A 22,290-nucleotide genomic window follows, 5' to 3' on the forward strand; every position below is an offset into this window, starting at 1 on the left:
GCATCCATTTGGTGTTCGCTCCCAAATCCATTGCCAAATCCCCACTCCAGGTGAAAGGATATTCTGTGGCTTTAATCTCTTCAGTTATTAAGGGACTTTTTCAGAAAATCCAGAGTCCGCCCTCATTGGCCCTTCACCTGATTTTGGTCCTGTGAGGTTGCCCCTCTACGGGATCACTCAGTTTGCCAGTAACCTGTTTCTAGTCATGTGCTCAATAGGTCAGATCACTACTTTCTTTATTATCTGGCAGGCTGAATGCCCCCACATCCTTTATATCCCAGTAGTCTGATGTTCACCTTTTTAACATGTCCAGTGTGGTGAGCACGCCCCAGGAACTGGGTTTTGCTGATTTTCTGGTCCCTGACCTCCAGCAATCTCCATTCTCTCTCAATCTCTGTCTCCCTCCCGCTCCCAACACACACACATGAGATTATGAACATCTGTTCTGCTTAGATTGAACCCATATTTTACAAGTGTCTTTGAACAGGGACCTTTACATCGGAGGCGTGTACAACTGGAACATGATATGGTGGTTTAATGATTTTAATTACCTAATAAATGAAGTTAATTTATTTTAATGCTATTTAGATGGTTAAGTAATAAAACTTGTTCAAACAATTCAGAGTGGTTTTGGCAAAATAGTATTTTCTTGAATTAAAGGATTTGGTTGGACACCCAGTGACCTAAAATACACTCTTCAGAGGAGGTGAAACAGCAAACACAGACAGGTAGTGTGGGGTTGGGACAGGGGCCGCTGGGTAGAGGGCAGGGCAGGTGCCTATATTGACACTGCACACCTGAGCAGCTGCCACCTGAACATGCTCCTGTCCCATGGCTGGCCTGTCCCAGTGCAGTGGCATGAGACTGAGGAATCTAGACCTCTTTGTTGGAAATGAAGCTAGAATTTCAGAACCACAAAACCTAAGGACATTTTGAGAATTTCCCTTCCTTAATACCTGCAGAACTTACCTGCTCCCCTGCACCCCTACGCCCCTGCCTTGTTCTGTCCCTCCTAACTTCTCCGGCCCAGGTTTCAGCATCTCCAGGATGCTTGGATATGGGTTCTGGAAACTTCCTCCTGGCAGCAGAATAGAGGGTGGAGTAGAGGGGCCCATACCTTTAGGGGCTCCCCAAGCCTTTTAGGACAGCATTCCAACTCTCTTATTTTCTTTTTTAAAAACTTTATTTATTTAAAGTATATCTTTATTGATTTCAGAGAGAGGAAGGGAGAGGAGAGAGAGAGAAACATCAATGATGAGAGTCATTGATCAGCTGCCTCCTGCACACCCCTACTGGGGATGGAGCCTGCAACCCAGGCATTTGCTCTGACCGGGAATCGAACCGCAATCTCCTGGATCCTACGCGGATGCTCAACCGCTGAGCCACGCCTGGCTCGGCCCAGCTCCTTTCCTACAGGGGTAGCGGCCACGGCCACCGCCACTGGCCACAGGCCCTTCTCACGGCCACAGAAGCACCAGCTCTTCCAGTCACGCCCTCGCACTTCAAACCTCGAGGGAGGAAGGGGGCGGGGCGCCCAGAGGCCCCGCCCACGAGAGGGCACGCCTGCGTGCTTGAAGCCGCGGCAGCCATCTTGGACCCTGGCAGCCTGCCCCCCTCACGGCCTCTTCACCGGCTGCGGGCGCGGCAGGTGCGTGCGGGGGCAGAGAGGAGACGGGACACCCCTCCCCACCTAACCCCCCGCCGGCGGGCGCTGCAGCGCCCAACCCTGCGGCTTCCGTGTGAAATCTCTGGCCAGTATTATGGGGTATGTGCTGGCTCCCAGCCCTTTCGTACCTGATGGTGACTGAGCAGGCACCTCAGTTTCCTTATCTGTAAAGTGGGCGTTTGCGTCCCCCTGCCCCCAGGTCACTAAGTATGCGTGATTGGGTGTGGATGGTAAATTCTCAGCACGAAGCCCCGTATGTTTCGTGAATGTCTGTGAGCCTTGCCTGCAGGAGGCTGCCGGGTACCTCGTAGCCGCCACTCTTCCCGCCGCCCCGGCGGGGGCACGGGGCCTCCGTGACTGCGCCCGGTTTGAAGGCCAAGTTGGAGGGGCTGGGAATTGGAAAGACTCCCTCAGGGGAATGAAAATTAGGCCCCCGGAGTCCTTTAGGACTTGCATGTGACCATTTTGGAAGGGTGTCAGAGAGACTAGGATGCCCAGGACTGGTAAGACTGTAGATTTAAACGCCCCCATGATTGTTATTTTTATCACCTCTGCTACCTCCCCGCAGGGACTCCCATGCAGCACAGAATTGCTGGAATGAAAAGCTGTGTGTGTGCTAGCTGTGGGGGACAAGGGGAAGCGGGAGCTGGGACACTGTGTCCCAGGCAGGAGCCAAGCGTGGGTGGCGGCCCCAGGAAGGAGAGGAATTCAGTCCAGGCCTGAGGTGGCTTGGGGGGGTCCCCAGACATGCAGCCACCCCACCAGCTCGCAGCCAGAGCCCAGTGGTTTGGGGTCCGCTAACTTCAGAGGGGGTAGAAAACTTGCCTAGAACTCAGAAATGAGGTACATGCCCAAAAAAGGGGCTAAAGAGGTGAGGAAGGGCCAAGGAGTCCTAGGGGCCTGGAGAACCACAACCAGCCCTCTGTGGGATTCTGGAAGCCAAAGAGGAGACGTTATTCAGTAATAAACCAGGTGAATGTCAGGCATGCCGGGGATCCTTCAGTCCATCCTGATGGAAAGAGGGCTAGCAAAGGATACAAAAATTACCAGTGGGAATGGGGGATGGCAGTTTGTTTTCAGACACTCTCAGAGGGTGGGGGTGGCCAGTGGGCTCCAGCTGCATCCCCTCCCTGCATTTGGCTTAATCAGCAATTTCTCTTCCCAAATCCCTAGACTGTGCAAGATAGACAAGGCACTCCCACCCCCACCCACAGGAGGGGCTAAGGCAGATGAGTGTAGAGGGTGGGGGTTTTGGGGTAGAATTCAAGTATTTATTCACAGTTGCCCCTCCACACCCCCAGATTACACTGTGCCCAGGCCATGAGGGAGGATCCCAACCTTGGGGTTTCTAGTGATGTTAATAGCCCTCTCAGAAACCTCAAGATGAGCGCCCTACCCCCTTTCCCTGACAATAACAAACCAGTCCTAAACCCTATAGTCTGCGCAAGGAGGAGTACTCAGTACTCCACTCGCACAAGGCCTCTGCCCTACTTATATGGAGTGAGGAGGGCAGGCGGCCCTCACAAGTAATGAAGGCATGGGGAGCAAGTGGTGAGGGGAAGGGAGAGAACTGAGGACCTCAGGAGGCAGCTCTGGAGGGACCTGGTGGTCCCTCACCTCACACCCTATATCCCTGAGAGTCCACTTGCCAAGGTAATATGGGTGGGTGGGGGACAGCTGAGTAGGTCCTTGTCCCCCAACCCCAGACAGTCCTGTTCAGGTGACATGATGCTTTGGAAGGGCCAAGACTGGGCTCCAGGCCCAGCTCTCAAGCTCTTATGTTCCAAACAGCTGATCCTGGGGAACACAGGGTAGGCCTACTAACCCCCAGACCCCAGATGTCCTGGCTTGGGGCAGAGTGGTGGGAATGAGGGGGGTGTCCTCCTAAGGGTATTATAAAAAGCTAAAACCGTTAAAAACTTCTTGGGGAAAAGTGCCTCCCAGCTTCTTGCTTCCCCAAGTTATCAATTGGGGCCAATTAGCACCATGCAATGTTGTGGTGCCCCTGCAGCCTGACTGACCCCAGGCGGGGGCCCTTCAAAGCTGGAGTGCCCACTTGCTAAAGCTTCTGTACTCTTGAGGGGGGAGCCCTGCAGGGGAGGGGGTGAGGGAAGAAGGCTTTGCGGAAGTCCAGGCAGGGGTCTCAGCTGGTACCCCAAAGGGCCCCTCCTGGGGTCATGACTTGAAGAATTTTCGTACCACAAGCTGGCCCAACAGAACCACAGCCAGAACTATCAGCACATTCCGGATGGGGCCGTTGCCCAGGTCCAGGGCTGCCACCTGCCAGGAGGGACAGAGAGGTCATCAGAGGGGCTGGCAGTGTATACAGGCAACGAAAGACTGGGTGGGCTGGGAGAGGGGCAGACCCGGCAGCAGGGGGAGGCTGCCAGTGGTTCTGGGCACTCACCCAGCCGCCCCTCTGTGCAATCCACCGGGCAATGCAGTGATGCAGCATAAAGTCGACCACGAAGCGGGTCACCTGGCCCAGGAAGCCGGTCAGGCCGTGCTGGTAGACGTACAGGGCCAGGCGGTAGCCGAAGCCCAGGAGAGCCACCACCCGGCCCCAGTTGATGCCGCTCTCAAACAGGCTGCAGGCAAAGCATGGAGGCCGTCAGTGGAAGCCCCCAGGGAGGCCTGCTTTCCCTCTCCCACCCCTTCATCCCCCCAACCCTCTCCCAGCTGGAAAGCAAAATGGCTTAGCTGTGACTCAAGGTGGCAGAGGCTGCCCCAGCCTGGCCGCTGTTTGGGAAGATCCTGCGTCTCTGTGAAAGAAGAAAGCTTAGAGGGTGCAGGAAGGGGCTGCCGCCACGGTGGGACCCCAGTGCTACAGGCTCAAAGGGCACAGGGCAGAGCTAGCAGACAGAGGCAGCAAGGAGATTACCTGTGGGCGTTGCCGCTGGCCTGGCAGCCCGAGGGACAGCAGAGAGACAAGGACAGAAGAGGAGGTTAGGACAGATCCTGGAATCACAGCAGCGTGGGGGCTGCCCTCTGAGGACACGGGCAGGGTGCTTCAGCTGAGCACTAGTTCTAAATCTACTGCCTTCTACCCGCCCCAGCTTCAACTCTGCCCTGACCTGGGTGGCAGCCATGGCTAACACCTTGTAGGTGTGGACACTATTCTCAGCACATTCCCCCCATTTTATGCATGAGGAGAAAGAGGGCTGGGAAGTTTCACGAAGCCGGTAAGTGGCAAAGCCGAGATATGACCCAGGCATTTGGTCTCTAACCAGCACAGCCGATTGCCTGTTCCGGGACCTGGGAGCAGGTGGCAGCCTTTCCATCTTTGGTATGAAATGTGGGTCTAAATAAGGGCAGCTGTGTCCTAGCTGGGTCAGGCTGCTCTGGGGACATGCCCACCCGGGCACCTCCGCTGCCCTGATCTAAGCGGTCAAGTGCTCAGTGCTGAGCTCACAGCGCTGCGAGCTCATGCACTGGAAATGAGTCTGGGACCCAGCAAGCAAAGCCAGGCCCAAGGCCACATGTGAATTAACAGCAGACATGGGGACAGCAAATATCTCTCCTGACACTGGCAGAGAAGTGTGTGTCTCCCACCCCCTGGGCAGGGCACAGTGTGGTGCACGGCAGAGAGGCAGTGGCGGGGATACCTGGAGGCGATCTTGGTGAAATACTCGTAGGCATTCTCGGCAGTTGGCTGCAGGCGCTGCAACATGGTCTGGAACTCCTCGTCATAGCGCTGGTTGATGGCATCCCCAATGATGGCGAGCCGCTGGCCCACCTGTCCCATGGTGCTGGAGGCAACAGGTGAGCAACGGACAGCAGTCAGGGCTGGGGCCCAGGCTCTGGGCCAGGGCTTCTGCCCAAGATGCCCCTGGCCTTGTGCACCCCTCCTCGGAGGTCCCGAGAGTGTTCTTAGATACGAGGGTCCCCCGTGGGAGTGGGAGCCCAAGATGAAAAAGGAGCAACAAAGAGAGAAGGGCAAGACCACCCCACACCCCAGGCCTCCCCAGCTCCCAGGACCTCCGCGGTGACCCGGTGACCCTCTGCCTCCTTAAAGATGTCCCTGTGGGGCTGCTGCTCACCTGGCAGGTTCTAGGGACAAGGCGACCATCTCTGGGTCAGCGGGGGCAGCCGCCCCTTCGGCTTCCAGCTCCTGCTGATGGCGGTAAAAAACGTAGCTGCGGAAAACCTCCTCAGTGTCCTGGGCTACCTGCTCCTCTGAGGATCAAAGCCGGGAGTCAGGGAGGAAGGGCTAGCCCTTCCTGGTAGCCCTGTGCTTTGGGGATGGTTACTCTTCCTCAAGGCCACAGCTGTCCTTGCCCCTGGACAGCAGGCTCCCTTAGTTAACACCCAGTGCTTACTCTGTGCGGGTTAGTCTCCTGGCACTTCCCATTTAATCCTCAAACAGCCTTGTGAAGTAGGTGATCTCCACTTTACAGATGGGGGAACTGAGGCTGGGGGGGGGCGTACGAACTTGCACAAGTTCGAGCAGTGGAGCCAGGATATAACCCCAGGTATTTGTTCCCCGAGTTTAGTGTGCACAGTGGACCCAGCCCTTACAGCTTAGGGAATGTGGGGCCATAAACGTCACATAGGGAAATAGTGACAGACCTGGGACTGAACCCAAAGTCCAGGGAACAGCCCGATGGTCCCCTTGGAAGAGGGAAGGGCAGCCATCTTACTTCCTCCCCAAAGTCCTGACAATCTTTTCCCTGTCGAGCAGACCTGGCTCCAGATAAGCCAACCACTTCCTTATTTCTCCTGCTGCAGGGAAAGGCCAGCCACGCCCCACTCTTCCTCTCCTCTCCCCATCCCAACCCCTGCCGCCCGGGATGGCACTGTGCCCACCGCAGGCTCACTCCCACCCTCTCCCAGCTTCTGCAACCCCTCAGGCCCAGCCTCCTCCCTGCTCCCCAGGCTTAACCTTGATCTCACTCTAGCCTTTGCGCCCAGTAGGCCACCTGCATTGGGTAGAGAGAGATTTTCTCCTGTATCCAAGGTGAGTTAACGGAGGCGGGAGAGCCGGCCCATAAGCCCCGCCCGGCCCTGTCCACTTCCGTTCTCTGTGTCCTCACAGACGGCCCTAGTGGTTATTGGATGGGTGAGAGGCAGAAAAACCTTACCCGAAGTGGAGGACTGGGCAGGCTCTTCACATCCCTGCCGGGGAGGGCCTGGTCCTTGCCCAGAAGCCATTTTTCAGGTCCCAGTGGAGGGCAGTGTTAGCCTCTGGGAATGGGTGAGAAAAGCAAAGATGGGGACAAGAGGTTTGCACAGCTGCACAGTGGTGAGGTGGCCCTGACTCCCAGGAAAATCCCACAGTCCAGCTCCAGCCACTTGCATTTCACTGGCAGCTCTTCAGGGGAGTTCAGGGGTAACAAAAGCAAAGCAGCCAAGATTCACAAGCAGGAACCTGCACCTGGCATCCAGGGCCCCAGGAGTGGCCGCAGCAGTGCCCTAGTGCTTCTCAAGTCAGTTCCACTCACTCCTGGAGCTTCCTGTACCCTGCCCAGCACACGTTTACCACAGGCTTGCCACCTTCCAGCCAACGACCTGTGAGGCCATCCTCGAAGGTCCCACTTCCCCTTGACTGGTCAGAACACACCTGTTTTCCAACTCAGGCCTGTTAGACACAAACATTTCTGAGCACCTATGGTATACTTCTACCATGTATTAACACCCCCCAGGGGGTGTCAGACACAGAAATCACACATTAACCCAGCAAGGTAAGCATCACACCCATTTTACAGGTGGGAAAAGTGAGGCACACAGAGGTTAGTGCCTGAGGCCACATAGCTAGTCAAGAGTCAGGTTGTTCAACACATTTAAGATTTATTTTCCAGTCTGGCCGGGCGTGGCTCAGCGGCTGAGCATCGACCTAGGATCCAGGAGATTGTGGTTTGATTCCCAGTCAGGGCACATGCCAGGGTTGCGGACTCGATCCCCAGTCGGGGGCATGCAGGAGGCAGCTGATCAATGACTCTCTCATCATTGATGTTTCTATCTCTCTCTCCCCCTCTCCCTTCCTCTCTCTGAAATTAACAAAGATATATATTTTTTAAAATTACTATTAAAAAAATTTATTTTCCAGTTTGTGGATCTCAGCGAGTGTTCCTTCTAGGGCAGCTGTCCTTGGTTATGTCTGGCCTGTGCCTTCCCATTCCTGCCTCGCAGTCAGGGCCTCCAGCACAGCCCCCAACCTGCCTCACGTTGCCACCCCCTCACCCCACACTTGCTCTCCTGCCCAAATCTGCTCTGTGAACCCTTGACACAAGGAGTAGTTCCAGGATGTGAGCTGTTTCACTTTCAATTTGCACCCCTGACACCCAAGCAGCCTCCATCACCCAGGCAGGAGTGCTCCTCCCTCCACCTCTGGGAAGGGTACAGGCCCACCCTGGCCAGGCAGAGCCATTCTTTCTCCCTGGGAGACCCAAGTACCCTCCCCAGCTCCCTTTTTCTCAGGCCTGGACTATTTTTGAAAGTGCCCCAAAGGCTCTCCAGAGGGCGTGGGGGAGGGCTAGACCACTGGTGCACTCAGCTATCCACTACTCCTTTCTGAGGGGTGGGCAGGGAGAAGGCATACACTCCCCCACCTCAAAATAGGCCTTTGCCTAGCACACCCCCATCCCCAGCTCCTTCCGGAAGACGCCCTTGCCTCTCCCTGGTCCCCCAAACCCAGCACCCCAGGACAACAGGGCCGGAGGATGCGGACTGCATCTGCAACTCCCTTTCCCACCACCCCAGGGCTCAGTGCTGGAGAGCGGGTGGAACCTCAGCACAGCCCCAGAACCAGGGGCCTCTGCCGAACTGGGCCTACCCCTGCCCCCGTCCAAGTGGCATGACTTCCTGGTTAGGGGAGTCCCCTGTACCCCACCTACTGGGTTTGCTGAGCCCAGGATTTTCCCCAGTGGAAATGTCCGGTAGGGCTGCAGACCCAGTCTAGGGATCCTGGGTTCCTGGGCAGCAGGAAGTGCAGTTAGAGTTCTCCCCCAGCCCTTGACCTTGGCTGTGACCTCCATTGCTGTCCCCCAGACTGCTAAAAGACTTGGTTCTCCGGCACCGATTCTCAGGCACCCAGGGCTAGGGCATGAGGGGCAGCCAGGCGGAGCCCCGGCTGGATGAGACGCCCAGCAGGGGTGGTGGAAGCGGCCTGGGCAAACCTCCCCCTCCCCACTCGCTCCCTGTGGTCTCCCTGCCTGGGGTGGCCGAGATTGCAGAGTATGGGCAGGACCCTCCCTGCTTACCTACCCAGACCCTGGCCTAGGCCCGGGAAGGCTCAGTGGGACCGAGGCTGGAGATCCCCAGGGGCTGTTCCAGGGTCAGGTGCCCAGGCGCGGCTTCCAGGAATGGGTGTCAGTGGATTCCTGGTGTCCGGATGCAGCGTCTGCTGGTCCCAGGGCGGCCCTGGGGACCCAAGAGGCTCGGGGAGCGCAGAGGAGCCGGCAGCTCCCGCCTCCAATCAGCTCGCTCTAGAGGAAGTTGCTCCTAGGCGGCCGGATGCGGATGTCAGGTCTCCCGGCGGGGGCGTCTGCGCTCACCCCCAACCCGCAGCCCCCACCGGCCCGGGGCTCCTCCTCCCCCGCTGCTTTTCCCATCCTCGATCCTCGATCTTTTCTCCCTCCCCTCAGCCAATACCAGTAAAAGGGCAGCGATGCTTCTTAAGCGCCACCAGGCACTTCAGCAAACACTGTCTCCTTGAATCTTAACGAGTCTTGGAAGTGGGTGCCATCAACTACGTCCACTGCACAGACGGGCCAACTGAGGCTCAGCCGGTTTAACCGAGCCTGGAGGTGCCATGGGAATAGCAATACTCAATTGAGATTCAGTGTGCAGCTAGGTACCGGGCACCTCAGTGGTGGTCTCTGGAGGTAGAAATCCTGGTGAAAGCAGGTAAACAGATGAAAATACAGTGAGGATTTCTGCTTCCCCCAGGGAGAACGGGGCACTGCAGTCGGGAGTCGCTTCAAGTTTGTGGATGCTGGTATCAACTTGAAAGATCCTATGTTCAGAGGAATTTATGGGGGGGTGGGGGGGTGTTGAAAAGCATCAAGATGACTTACAGGATGTTGTAATACAGAGAGCTGCTCAAATCAGTGTTAAAAGTTCATGATTACACCTGGAAATCTACGAGACAGTAACGATGCACCGCATTGGCACAAAGAGCTGACAGTGTTTTTCAGTTCCGCTCCATCACCCTACGAGATGTGATGAATTTGAAAAGAATCACCCCGGTATTGACTTACTGGAGTTACTAAATCTTGCTGAAAACAAGGGGAAAGTTGCAGCAATAGGGGAATGTGGACTCGGTTTCAACCAGCTACAGTTTGTCCCAAAGATACTCAGCTCGAATGTTTTGAAAACCAGTTTGAACTGTCAGAGCGGACAAAATTACCAATGTTTCTTCACTGTCGAAGCTCACAAGCTGCATTTTGGGTAATGAAAAGAACTGGAGGTGGGTGTGTGGGAGGAGCGCCGCATTCATCTGCCCGAGCAGAGGAAGCAGCGGCTGCTTTGATTGACTTGGGTTTCTGCGCAGGGTTTAATGGTTGCTCACTGAAAACTGAGGCTAATTTGGAAGCTTTGAAGTCAATACCTGGTGAAAAATTTATGATTGACACTGATGCACCTCGATGTGGAGTCAAAAGTACACATGCTGGTTCAAAATGTATAAAAACTTCATTTCCTACCAAAAAGAAATGGGAAAATGGACACTGTTTGAGAGACAGAAATGAGCCCCGCCGTATAATTCCAGCACTGGTGATAACGTCGGCAGTGAGAGACCATCCACCGGAATTAGCCAGCACGCTATATAACAATGCCATTAAAGAGCTTTTTCCTGACATGTAGCTGTATGTATTTTCCATCATGTATGTACAATTTCATGGTAAAACTTAATGAAAGTTTCAATAAAGGAATTCTCTGGAAAACAAAATAAAACACAGGTCTGTGCTCCCACCTGGACACGTGCAAACTGAGTGTCCAGAGGGGAGAGAAAGGGAGGACCATCCTACCTGGCTGCCGGCAATGGTTCTCAAGGACAGAAGTGCCACAGCCACGAAGGACCAGCCAGGTGTGGAGAGGGTATGCCGGGTCCTCAAGGCCCTTTGCCCATTCTCAGGGCATGGGTCCCCCAGCCTCCTCTGCCACTCTCCACCCACGTGCTTCCTCACCGACCACCCCCACTGGCTCGCCCTACCTCCGCCCCTGCCTCACCAATCCCTGCCCTCTCTGCCCCCAGCTAACCCCCCCATGTCCCTCCATCACCCCTCACCTCCCACCTGCCTGACCTTTGCCTTCTAGAACTCCTGGAAGTTTCCAACTGGAGCTTTTAATTTGAAAACTCCTCCAGTTCTTAAGCAGTTGGTCCTAGGGTGGCTGCTACGGCCCCTCCCTCTGAGTCAGGGTCCCTCTCAGGATGGAGAGCCCAGCTCCAAGCCCTCGATCTCGAGTTTTGGGCCACTCCTCCATGTTCCGCTTTTTTCGTAGCCTGGTGGGGAGCAAGGGCAGCCCTAAGAGCTCTGACAAGGCCCTGTTGGGAGATGAGGAGTGCCTCTCGAAAGAGCAGGATGCTGTGTCCTTGATGACTGACCGCCAAGGGGGAGTGGGGGGGAAGGAACCCAGGCTGCCCACCAAGGTGCACCATACCCTCTCTGTGGCTCTGCCACAGCACGATCCCTCTGGGCGGGGGCCGGGGGACATGGGGGCCCAGACCACTCTCCCCATGGAGGTCCTGAGTGTCATGGCCCCTGGCGTAGAAGTAAATTGGGTGCTGCCCAGAAGAAGCCAGGAGGGTCTGGGCAACCTGTTGGAGAAGGGGGAGAGGGTCGAGAAGGAGACAGCAGAGGAGGCCTTCGGGGATACAGGGACCTCAGCCAGGTAAGGGACTGGGCTGTGGGTGGTGTGAAAGGGCCCGGGGCGGAGGCATTGAGACAGGCCTGGATGTAAGCTGGGGAAAGATATGGCAGGACCCATCCTGGGGTGGTGCCAGCAATGTGCGTCCTTGGATGAGTCGAGGGCTGCACCAGGGCACCTGGGGGGGAAGGACGGACACATCAAGGGTGAGGAGGCATCTGGAGATGGGGTGTGTTGGGGGGAAGCAGAGATGAGGGGCCTCCCACAGGTGAGGGGTTGTGGATGGAGGCAGGAACCGGAAAGGAGTGTGCCAGGGTGGGCTGGCTGCCACTGCTTCTCAGCTCCTTTCTGGGCCCCACTCCACCCTGCCTTCCTCCCCACTCTCTCCCTCCCGGTTTCCACCCCCACACCCTACCTCCAGGATGAAGCCCCCAGAGGACTCAGCTGGGAGCTGCTGGGAGCAGGAGGGTGGGGGGCTGAGTAGGGCCTGTGGGAGAGCCTTGGGGAGGGGGGGTGTCTGGGGCCTTTACCACATCTTTGGGCCCCACCTGCCATCCAACCTGACTATGCTTTGGGACCAGGGGCCACTTTGCCCAAGCCCTGGAGGTGAAGCAGAGCCCTGAGGCCTTCGAGAGGGAGGAGGAGGAGGAGGAGTGTCTACTGGATGGTGAGTGTGGTGGCCACAGGCGTGGGGAGGGGCCAGAAATAGACCCTCTTTTTCTAGGACTCTGCAGGGGTGCGGGGCCTGGAAGGACACAGTCTAGAGGAATACTGGAGTCAGGCTACCTGGGGTCGAATCCCAGCTTCACTGTGCCAAACCGTGTGATGATGGAAAACTGTCTCAGTTCCCTCATCCGTACGGTGAGAATGCAATAGTACCTATCCCAGAAGGCAGTTGCAAGGATTAAATGAAATGTCCTTTCTAAAGTGCCCAGAACCACACCTGGCACATAGTAGGTGTTTGCTAAAGAAAACCAGGAAACCTGACCCTCAGCTCAAGCCTCCAGGTGTCCCTGCCCGGCAGGGCCTGGGCCTGGCCTACCCCCAGTGCTGTCAGAGGGTCGGTGACACTGTCCCTTCACAGGAGACCTCAAGCTGGCCTCTTTGAAGGTGAGGGAAACTCCCTGGAACCACCTCCTCACCTTGTACAAGCAGCTTCAGAAACTGACCATGGCCAAGGTCTGTGGGGCCACGCTGGGGGAGTGGCGGGGGAGGCCAGGGCGGGCGCCCCACGGCTGGCTGGGCCCCAGGATATGTGGCTTGGCCCAGGCGGAGCAGTCCTCTTTCTTAACCTCTTGGGAGCTTTACCTCCTGCTTTCTGTTTTATGTGGGGGTGGAGCTGAAGGCTTGGGGCCTTCTCACCTGCTCAGCGGCCTGGCCCGCCTTCAGTTTCCTCTCAAGGAAGGCTTACCCCACAAGGAAGAAGGCGCGGAAGAGGAAACGGAAGAAGAGGACAGCTCATTCAAGCTCTGTGTCCCAGGCGTTGTCACCTTCCAGTCGCCGCTGCAAAAGACATTCAGGCCAACGGATGCCGCGGGTAAGTGGTGCCCCACCTCCCCTTCCAACGCGCCCAGGCCCTGGGAGCTACTGCGGCTGAAGGCTAGTGGGTGTGATACCAGTTCTTACCACCAGGTGGTACCATAGGACATAAGACGGCGCACGGTCGGGGGGCGGGCAGCGTGGCTGGGCGGGAGGGGGCTCCCCTAGCCGGGCCCCCCTGCCCCAGGGTTTGGGAGACGGCAGGTGACGGCTGTGACTGGGGCTGGGGCTCCTAGAGCACCGCCCTCTCCTGGCTGGAATTCTTTTTCAGCGGCCACCTCCATCTCTGGTTTTCCATCATGTGTGCAAGGCTGACAGCGCCCCAGAGGGCGTCCCTGAGGGCAGGTTAGGAGACAGTCAGGGACGCGATAATCTAAAATCATTGTTGACATTTACATAACCATTTCTCTGGGTTATATCCTTTCCTAAGCGCTTTTCACAAAATAATGTACTGGAGTCTGAGGTAGGTCGTCTTATACGCTCCGCTTCACAGTGAGGAAACTAGGCACAGAGAGGTTAAGTAACTCTCCCAAGATCACACAGCTAGTAAGTGGCAGAGCCGGGACTCGAATCCAGGCAGTTTGGATGGTTCCAGATCCATGATCTTGAGTTGGTGGCTGGAGGAAGAGCAGGTATCTGCCCCTCGCATGGTCTCCCCAAGAGGTAGTGAGACTCACACTCATGCTTCAGGAGGAGGCCCATGGAAAGCGAGTTTCTTGGGGAAAGCAGGGCAGTGGAGAGGTGGTGTCTGGCCGGCTCCAGGTAATGGATGAAGAAAGCACTGTGGCTGGGGTGACGGGGGACTGCACAGGGCCAGGATGAGGCTTGGAGAGCCAGACCCGCCGCCTCTTCCTCCTACCTCTAGGAGCTTTCTCCACCCCACGCCCGCCTCTCCCTTGCCCATCTCTCTGGCTCGCAGGTTTTGTGGACTCAGAGTTAAAGAAGTTGCTGGTAGCCCAGCAGGAGTCCCGCCTCCGGAAGACGTGCAGCCATGAGGGCCGGGAGCCACTGGTCCAGCCAGAGATCACCCTGGAGGTGGCAGGCACTGAGGGTGACCGGGTATGCCGCCCCGCCGAGGATACTGGCGATGGGGCGAGAAGCCTCCCATGCCACCAGCCCGCCCTGGCTCCCCCCCCCCCCCCAGCCTGGGTAGGGGAGGCTCAATCCCTTCTTGGTAGTATTTCTGAGAGTACAACCCTGACCCCTGCGCACACACACTTCTCCATCAGTCTCCATCTCGCATTTGACCCAGAGTCCAAATATCCACTTTTGAGGCTTAAGTTTGTCATTCACTTTCTGTGTGGCCTTGGGCAAGCCCTTTTTCCTCTCTGGGCCTCAGTTTCTTCATCTGTACATGAGGGGACTTGTTTAGGTGGCTTTAAGGCTTTCCAGCACATTTGTAGCTCACATAATGTTGTTCATTTTCTATTTTTCCTCCCTTCACACCCATATCCTACCCCCCACAAACACACATAGGTTCTGGGCAGTTTCCCCGCTGGGTCACACCACAAACCACCCACTACCAGCCCTCCTTTAAAAAAATTTTTTTAATTTGTTTATTTGTTTATTTGTTTATTTTAAATATGTTTTTATTGACTTTTTGATAGAGAGGGATAGAGACATAGAAACATCGATGAGAGAGAAACATCATTGCACACCCCCTACTGGAGATTGAGCCAGCAACCCGTGACCTCTTGGTTCCTGGGTCGATGCTCAACCACTGAGCCACACCAGCCAGGCCTATTTTAGCGAGAGGAAGGGGGAGAGAGACTTGTTGCTCCACTTATTTATGCATTCACTGGTTGCTTCTTTTGTTGTTGTTGTTAATCCTCACCCAAGGATATTTTTTCCATCGATGTGTCTCTCTTACATCAACTGATTGCTTCCTGGGGCCGGGGATTAAACCTGCAACCAAGGCATGTGCCCTTGACCTGGAATCAAACCCGAGACTCTTCAGTCTGCAGGCCGACGCTCTAACCACTGAGCCACGCCGGCCAGGGCTGTCTACCTCCTTGACATCAGCCGTAAACATTAGGCCTGTCCCAGCTTTTCTGAGTGCATATTGCTTGATCTGTTGTGGAAAAACGTGTTGGTGTCATTTCTGAGTTAATTTCTGTTCATTCTTTCATTCAGTGGACATATGCCCCTGTCGGTCTGTGTGGTTTACCAAAGGAAAGAGCACAGGGTCTCAGTTGGTTAGAGTGTCGTCCCAATATGACAAGGTTGCAAGTTCAATCCCTGGTCAGGGCACATGCAAGAATCAACCAATGATGCAGAAATAAGTGGAACAACAAATCGATGTTTCTCTCTCTCTCTCTCTCCCTCTCTTTCTCTCTCTCTCTCCCCCCCTCCTCTTTCTTTAAAAATCAATTTAATAGAAGAAAGAAAAGAAAAAAAGAGTGAGCCAGCATAGGGTTCAGAGCTGGCCTTTAGCCCTAGTCCCAGCTCGGCACTGACTTGCTCGGTGGCGGAATGTAGGCTGGGGCTTTGCCTGTGCACGGGCCTGTTGGAGATGAAACGTGTCTAATCCTCCCCTGCACAGGGCACCCCACTCTTAGGGGATGACTCCCTCTGTGGGGGTCTGACTGCCAGGAGTACAGGCCCGCCAGGCAGAGGGGCGGCCTGTCCTGAGCCTGCGTGCCCATGCCAGAGGCCCCCCTGTGCTCTGGGGACAGGGCTGAGCCACCGCCTCCCAGCCCACACGGAGTCAGCTCCGGCAGGGCCCCTTGCTGTTGCCTTTTCCCTTTTCCCTTTCCTCCTCTCCTCCCCAGAACCACCCCGAGCTAGCCTGTCCCCTACCGCAGGGGCCACAGTCCTGGGGAAGCCTGAGCAGAATGGGGGGGGGTCCTAGGGAATTTCTGGGTGGTGGCTAGTGGGGGGCCCAGCTCAGTCCTCACTTTGGGGACACAGCTGCCTCAGGAATGCCTTCCTCTTGTGGGTGTTTCAGAGGTCCTGTCCTCTTTACCACCCGAGCTCTTCTTATCTGCCCTCAGGGATGCCAAGCTGAGGGGGAAGGAAGCCCCTCAGCCTTTGGGGAGTGCTGGGGGCCTGGGAGAGGGGCGCTGAGGCAGCTGATGCACCACTCTAGGCTGGAAAGAAGGGTGCAGAGGCCCCTTGGTGTGGTGTCCAGCACAGAGGTGAGGACAGGGAGGGCTTGGCTGGGGTGCCGGACTCCTGGGGCTTTGAAGAAACCCCCCAAGTTGGAGCGAGAAAGGTCCCTCCATTTTATGGGAGGGAGGTGGCTCAGGGTTGGTGGGTCTGGGTTGGCTGTGGGACATGGGGGAGGGTTTAGAAAAGGTGCCCTCAGGGTGCTTGTCTCTGGGCGGTATGTGGGGAGGTTCTGGGAGGGGGAGGGGGGCCCTCTAGGAGGCAAGAACCCAAAGTTGCCGAAGCATCTTCTTTCACCCACTTCTGCCCCCAGCGCCTGCTCCTGGAGGAGATGGATGAGATGGGAAACTGGCCTCCGCAGTGAGTGAGGCGGTGCCAGCGGGGCCCTGCCCCCATCCCTGGAGCCAGCGCAGGGAGGGAGCCCCCTTCTCAGGAAACATCCAAAGAGTGCCTGGGGCCAGGGGGTCTTGAGATAAATGGTGTCCATGTGCCTGCAGGGTGTGCCTGACCAGCAAACTGTCCCCACCAATCAGACTCTGGCTGCGATGTTATTAATAAAACCGTTTGACTCTGGTCTCCGGGCTGCCTGTCTGCGGGTCCTGCCCCTCATCTTCAACCCGAACAAGCTCAGTTACCTGGGGTCTCAGTCTAGCTCCCAGTCTGTGCCTGTGGGGCTGCAGAGCCCTGGGCTGCGGGGGGGAGGGGACAGCAGGGTGTCTGAGCCGGAGGGTGGGCGCTTGTGCACCTGACCAGGGGTGGGGACAACCCTGGCCCAGGCCTGCCCCTGGCTGCACCAGTGTCCCTGACTCCCTCCCGCCTAAGTTACCAGGCCTGGCTTGCGGCCTCACAGGGAAGATCCGGGAATTCTCCAGCAGGAAGTTCCTGCCCCGCTAGCGCGGGGACAAAGCCAGGAAAGCAGCCCCAGGAGCGTGGGGACCGCCTCGGGATGGGCTGGGGCAGGTGAGGGGTCCCTGGGCTGCATAGAGACGGGCCCCATCCTGCTGCTCCTGGTTGCAGCCCACTCTGCCACACTCAGCCGGCGCCTCCGGGGGGTCCCGGGTAGAGGGGGCCCTGACATCTAGAAGACCCAACCCTCTGTGATGCCAGCGGCAGGGGTGGGCTGGAGCTGGAGGCTCACGGTGCGGTGTCCTGACCCGCCATGAAGGGGCACACGTCAGGGGGAGATCCAGATCCGACGGGAGGGAGGGAAGGCCGCCAGCTTTGGACACCAGGAGATGCTGTTGTCTGGAGGTGCTGTTGGCTCTGGGTAGGACCAGGTTCCTTCCCCGCCTTGTGGTCCAGGCTCTGAGGCTCCAGTGTGCATGCGAGAGAGCTCATCTTACCCCAGCTTTACAGACCGCTGGCCAGGCTTTTTCCGTGGGCAGCCCCCACCCCTCGTCTATTCTGAGGCCTGTTGCAGAGCTGAAGTTCAGTATCAGAACGTGGCGGCCTCTCTTAATTGCGTGTTTGATAACAGCTGCTTGTTGGGTGGATGGCACATGCTTAGGGTGGGGGTAGGGAGGTCGCAGTGACTGGCCTCCTGCCCAGCCCAGCCTGTGAAGGTGGGAGTCCCCGCCTCCCATCCCCCAGCCATGGAGAGGGCAGGTGGTCCACGAGCCGGCTGGGGGCTTTCTCCTGGGCCCCTGGAACCCCTGACTCAGCCTCGGAGCCAGAGGCTGGTGGCAGGGTCCATCTGGACTGCCCCCTGAGTCAGCCAGGAAGCAGCCTTGTGACCATATGACTCGCCTGTGTCCTAATTATTTCCTCTGAGAGTTTTGGCTGTTGGAAAGGGTGAGGGCCTTGGAGGGCAGCCTGTGGACTCCCCGGTTGCACCTAGACCCCCGCTCTCCCCTGCATGGACCCCATAAGGATACGTCTCCTTTCCCTTTCTGATAGCCCCCAAACCTGGTGCCAGCTGCGCCCACTGGAGTGGGGGAATTCTGGGGCCCAGAGCACAACAGGACAGAGCTTCATCCCCTCCCGTCGTCCTGGGTCGGGCCAGCCGGCACCACAATGCGTGAGGGTAGGCCAGGCCCCTCTCACGCTCAGGCTATGAGGAGTGAAGGGCAGAGCCCTTGGCTCGGGAAGGGAGACTCTGCTCCTTATTTCAAGTGAGGGTTGTGTCGCCTCCCCGTCCACCCCCACCAGCTTCCCTGACCTAGTGAAAGGAGGGTCAGTCGGCTGCGAGGCGTGGCTGGCACAGGTCTGTGGGGGGGGCTTTCCCAGACGGTCAGGGTCCTAGGCTGGTCTCTGTGGGTGGGTGGCAAAGGCAGTGGTGACAGGGCCTTAGGATGTGCTGTGGGGGAAGGCCCGGGGGGCAAGCTCAGAGGGCTGGGCTCAGGCTCACACCACCGGGAGAGGACCTGCATTTCTGAAAGGCTTCGAGGGAACCACAGAGCATCTGTGGGTCAGACCTGAGGAGTGGGTGGCATTTAAAGATGCCATCCCCTCCTGGGTGCACAGCCAGCCAGGCGGGGGCTGCCATGCCCTGCTGTGCAGGTTGGGCCCTGCACTGGGCACCTGGCTCAGGGTGTGAGGGTGCCACTCTCTAACTGGCTTAAATGGCCAACTGGGCCAGCAGTGGCCCTGGTCAGGCTGTGGGTGTGAGTCCAGCCATAGGTCAGAACTCGCCAAGCCTCGCCGCCCTCCCGGTTTCCCACTCCCCACCTTCCTCCACCTCTGTAGGTATCTGTCTTTCTCCACTCCCTCGATTCTCTCTGTTACATAGAATTTCTCAGGACCGAGGGAGATGGCAGGAGGCTGAGAGCTGCATCGTTCCATCGAGTTTGTTAAGGGTTAGGTTCCAGGCTTGTCCGGGCGGCAGCAAGGCGACAATGTCCAGTGGGCCGTGCGGCCAGAGCTGAGGGCCTATATAGGACAAGGCGGGCTGGACAGGAGGCCGCGCTGTGCCCTGCCCCAGACGGGGAAAAGGGTTGCCCGGGGAAGGGAAGGGCCTGTCACTGTGGGGCACGGGGTGGGGTGGGTCAGACAGTCTGAGGGGGCTTCAGGGGACAGTTGCTGTGGGGCCCAGGTGGAGCTGGACCGAGCTCGAGGGTCCAGCTGTGCTCGTGCCATGGAACGGCCTCCCCTCCTCACTCTGCGCCGCCTCTGTCTTTCTCACTGTGCCTCTGGGGGGAGAGAGGCCAGAAAGCAGTCCCCATATCCATTCTGAGGATGTTAGCTGAAAAAAATCCAGCGGGGTGGGGGCATGGTGGGGGCTTCCAGGGAAATGTGGGCAGGGCCAAAGCTGGGCCCGCCTGCTGGGGACAGTGGGAGCTGCCTCCCCGTGGGCTTCTGGGCAGGACCTTTGAGGAAGGTGCCACCTCCGGCTCTGTTTAGGGTCAGCAGTTGTCAGTCTTGCCTGGGGGGGGCAGGACCAGGGGTACTATTTTGCAGGTGGGAAATGAGATGGAGAGCAGACAGGCGGAGGGGAGGGACTGGGCTCGAGTCACCGACAGCCCACGCCTCTCTGAATCTCAGTTCCTACGGGAGAATCACGGCTCCTGTGGGCTGAAGGAAGCGCTGTTTGGCATAGAGCAAGTACTTTTTCATTTATTCATTTATTTATTTTCCCATGGTATTTATTTATTTATTTTTTAATCTTCACCTGAGGATATTTTTTCCATTGCTTTTCAGAGAGAGTGGAAGGAGGAGGAGGTGAGAGAGAGAGATATGGATGTGGGAGAGAAACATCGATTGGCTGCCTCCCACACTCGCCCTGACTGGGGCCGGGGATCAAACCTGCAACCAAGGTACATGCCCTTGGCCAGAGTCAAACCCGGGACTCTTCAGTCCGTGGGCTGACGCTCTAACCACTGACCCAAACCGGCCAGGGCTACACAGAGCAAGTATTTATTAAGCATCTACTACACCCCATTCCTATTCTAGGCACTGAGAAATAGAGCAGTGAACAAAACACAAAATCTTCACTTCTTTGAGCATTTATTATTATTATTATATTTATTTTTTATCTTCACCTGAGAATATTTTTTCCATTGCTTTTCAGAGAGAGTGGTAGGGGGAGAGAGAGAGAGAGAAACATCAATGTGAGAGAGACACATCAGTTGGTTGCCTCCCACACTAGCTCTGACCGGGGCCGGGGATCAAACCTGCAACCGAGGTACATGCCCTTGGCCGGAGTCAAACCCAGGACCCTTCAGTCTGAGGGCCGATGCTCTAACCACTGAGCCAAATTGGCTGGGGCTGAGCATTTATTCTTGCCAGCAGGATAAATAATAACCATAAGATATCAGGGAGTGACAAGTACTGTGCAGAAAGAGGAGGCAGGCTAATGGAGCGCTGTTTTAGACAGAGTGATGGGATGGGGAAGGCCTCTGAGGAGGCCGCGTGCTAGCAGGACCACGGGAAGTGAGGGAGGGAGCGGAGGGCCGTGGGGAAGGGCCTAACAGCAGAGTGCTCAGCAGTGCAAATGCCCTGTGGCAGGAGCACCTGGTGCGTGGCAGCTGAGGAACAGGAAGAAGACCTGTGTGGCTGGAAGGGAGTGAGTGGGAGGGGAGGTCAGGAAGGAAGGAGGAGATCGTGCACTTTGCTGATCTGGGTTTTTGAGGGGTTATTTTACCAGTGAGGTGTGACACAATGTGGTTTACATTCTAAAAGTCTCTCTTGGCCCTGGCTGCGTAGCTCAATTCGTTAGAGCGTTTCCTGATACGCCACGGTTGCCAGTTCCGTCCCTGGTCGGGGCACATACAAGAATCAACCAATGAATGCAGAAATAAGTGGAACAACAAATCAATGTCTCTCTCTCTCTCCACCCCTAAGAAAATAAATTTTAAAAAAGTCTCTCTTGGCTGCTGAGTGGGGAAGAGACTGCAGGGGGTGGGGCAAAGCAGGGAGGCCACTTCAGAGGCTGCTGGAGTTGTGTGGGAGGTCACCGCACTGGCTGCTGTTATATTATAGAGAGGGTCCTGGGTTGCTAGGGGTGTCTTCAGCACCAGGGAGCATCCCTTGCACCTCTGTGCAGTGGAGTCTCCCACCTCTGTCCCAGAGGCTGGAGAGGGCAACCTTGGGGCCTGGGGCCCAGGAAGGTCCCATTGAAGGCAAGTGGGCAGGAGGTGGTTGGTACCAGCAGGGCGTGTGCTCACTGATGCACAGCAAATGCTTCCTGGCCAGGACAGCCCCACCATGCTGATGATAGGCTGGGCCACCATCTGGGAGCCACTGAACCGTGGGGTGTTTCTTTTCCCTGCAGCCCTGGGAGGGCCCAGGCTGGAGCCTGGGCTCTGCTGATTTAATCTGCCCATACACCAAGGATCAAAGACATCTCTCTTCTGAAATTCACAGTTGGGGGTGTGAGGTAACAACAGACTCTGAGTAAAAATCAGATGATGATGTTGCTGTAACACAGGTTTGGAGACTGCAGAGGAGGGAGCAAGTAATTCCAGCAGGGAGGAATCCCTCAGGCTTCAAGGAGGAGGCACCATTTGTGATTTGGGCTTGCAGGAGCAGGAGGAGGGATTTGACAGGTGAAGGAAAGGGAGAGGCCACATTTGCTAGTGGGACAGTCTGCACCATGACCCCACTTTCCACCCCTCTGCCCAAGACAGGACCACCCTGGACTCTTCCTTTCTGGGCCTGCTTGTTCAGTCCACCTCCTCACGTTTAACCCTTTGCTCCCTGCCATCCATCCCTCTTCACACTTGCATTCTCAGTGACCCTGCTGGGGCCCGAATCCCAGCCACTGCTTCCCGGTCCTCTCAGACCTCTGCCCATCACTGCCAGTCTTCCCGCTGCCCTCAACTGCCCCTACCCATTCCGTAGAGCTCAGCTCCCACACTGCCTCCTCCTCACAGCTCGGGGGCTGGGGGACAATGGGACCCGCTCTCCCCTGCCCAGGGCAGTCAGCACACCGTGAAAGCAGCCCCGGGGGCTTTGTCTCTAGGTCTGAAAGGGCTCAATACGATTTAAAAACTTGGCCCAGCCGGGGAGGGGTGGGGGTTTTGTCTTTCTCTCTGGAATCTGGGAGGGCTGTGATGGCCTCCATCGACGAAGGACTGCGGCAGTGACACTAGGTGACTGTGGAGGCCAAGTTATAAAAGGCCACACAGGCCCCACGTGCTTCTCTTAGAACGCTTGCTCCGGTTAAGCCCACCCCACGCAGACTGCCCTGCGCAGGCCAAGCTGGGAGGCTGCAGCGCTGCTCTTCTCCACAG

The 22,290-nt window shown here is 56.9% G+C and overlaps 2 protein-coding genes and 1 pseudogene across 6 annotated transcripts; 2 read left to right on the plus strand and 1 right to left on the minus strand.

Moving 5' to 3' along the window:
- Window positions 1-2,923: 2,923 nt before the first annotated feature.
- BAK1 (BCL2 antagonist/killer 1) lies at window positions 2,924-9,509 on the minus strand. 4 transcript variants are annotated; one of them, XR_013999103.1, is made up of 8 exons: window positions 9,257-9,509; window positions 8,870-9,106; window positions 6,748-6,850; window positions 5,707-5,842; window positions 5,272-5,415; window positions 4,548-4,567; window positions 4,074-4,428; window positions 2,924-3,946 (listed from the first exon to the last, which is right to left on the minus strand). XR_013999103.1 is itself a non-coding variant. In XM_081141363.1 (6 exons), exons 2-6 carry the CDS (start codon window positions 6,815-6,817, stop codon window positions 3,842-3,844), a joined length of 636 nt encoding a protein of 211 aa, XP_080997489.1. In that variant the 5' UTR covers window positions 6,818-6,850; window positions 8,870-9,106; the 3' UTR covers window positions 2,924-3,841. The 4 variants fall into 4 exon arrangements, 2 of the variants coding, with proteins under 2 accessions (XP_080997489.1, XP_080997488.1); XR_013999104.1 differs by having other exon boundaries at window positions 8,866-9,106; window positions 9,257-9,357; XM_081141363.1 differs by lacking the exons at window positions 4,548-4,567; window positions 9,257-9,509 and having other exon boundaries at window positions 4,074-4,254.
- LOC308558684 (deoxyribonuclease TATDN1 pseudogene) lies at window positions 6,857-10,468 on the plus strand (annotated as a pseudogene). The gene is made up of 3 exons: window positions 6,857-7,081; window positions 8,366-8,470; window positions 9,792-10,468. The product of its transcript is annotated as a deoxyribonuclease TATDN1 pseudogene (transcript).
- A 568-nt stretch (window positions 10,469-11,036) lies between these two features.
- LOC308558685 (gametogenetin-binding protein 1-like) lies at window positions 11,037-17,014 on the plus strand (the record flags this gene model as incomplete). Its single annotated transcript, XM_081140599.1, has 6 exons — window positions 11,037-11,497; window positions 12,055-12,140; window positions 12,558-12,652; window positions 12,863-13,010; window positions 13,932-14,071; window positions 16,943-17,014. The coding sequence occupies 6 exons, from the start codon at window positions 11,037-11,039 to the stop codon at window positions 17,012-17,014; spliced, it is 1,002 nt and encodes a 333-aa protein (XP_080996725.1).
- Window positions 17,015-22,290: the final 5,276 nt, after the last annotated feature.

The sequence above is a fragment of the Miniopterus schreibersii genome, assembly GCF_964146895.1.
Source record: "Miniopterus schreibersii genome assembly, chromosome: 6".
Lineage (NCBI taxonomy): Eukaryota > Metazoa > Chordata > Mammalia > Chiroptera > Miniopteridae > Miniopterus > Miniopterus schreibersii.

Excerpts from the sequence above, each read along its gene's own strand:
- BAK1 (XM_081141363.1), bottom strand. The coding sequence starts at position 6,817 with ATGGCTTCTGGGCAAGGACCAGGCCCTCCCCGGCAGGGATGTGAAGAG. Across the intron at positions 5,416-5,706 it reads TTGTCCCTAGAACCTGCCAG|CACCATGGGACAGGTGGGCC; the intron begins GTGAGCAGCAGC and ends TGTTGCCTCCAG. Across the intron at positions 3,947-4,073 it reads TTGCACAGAGGGGCGGCTGG|GTGGCAGCCCTGGACCTGGG; the intron begins GTGAGTGCCCAG and ends CCCTCCTGGCAG.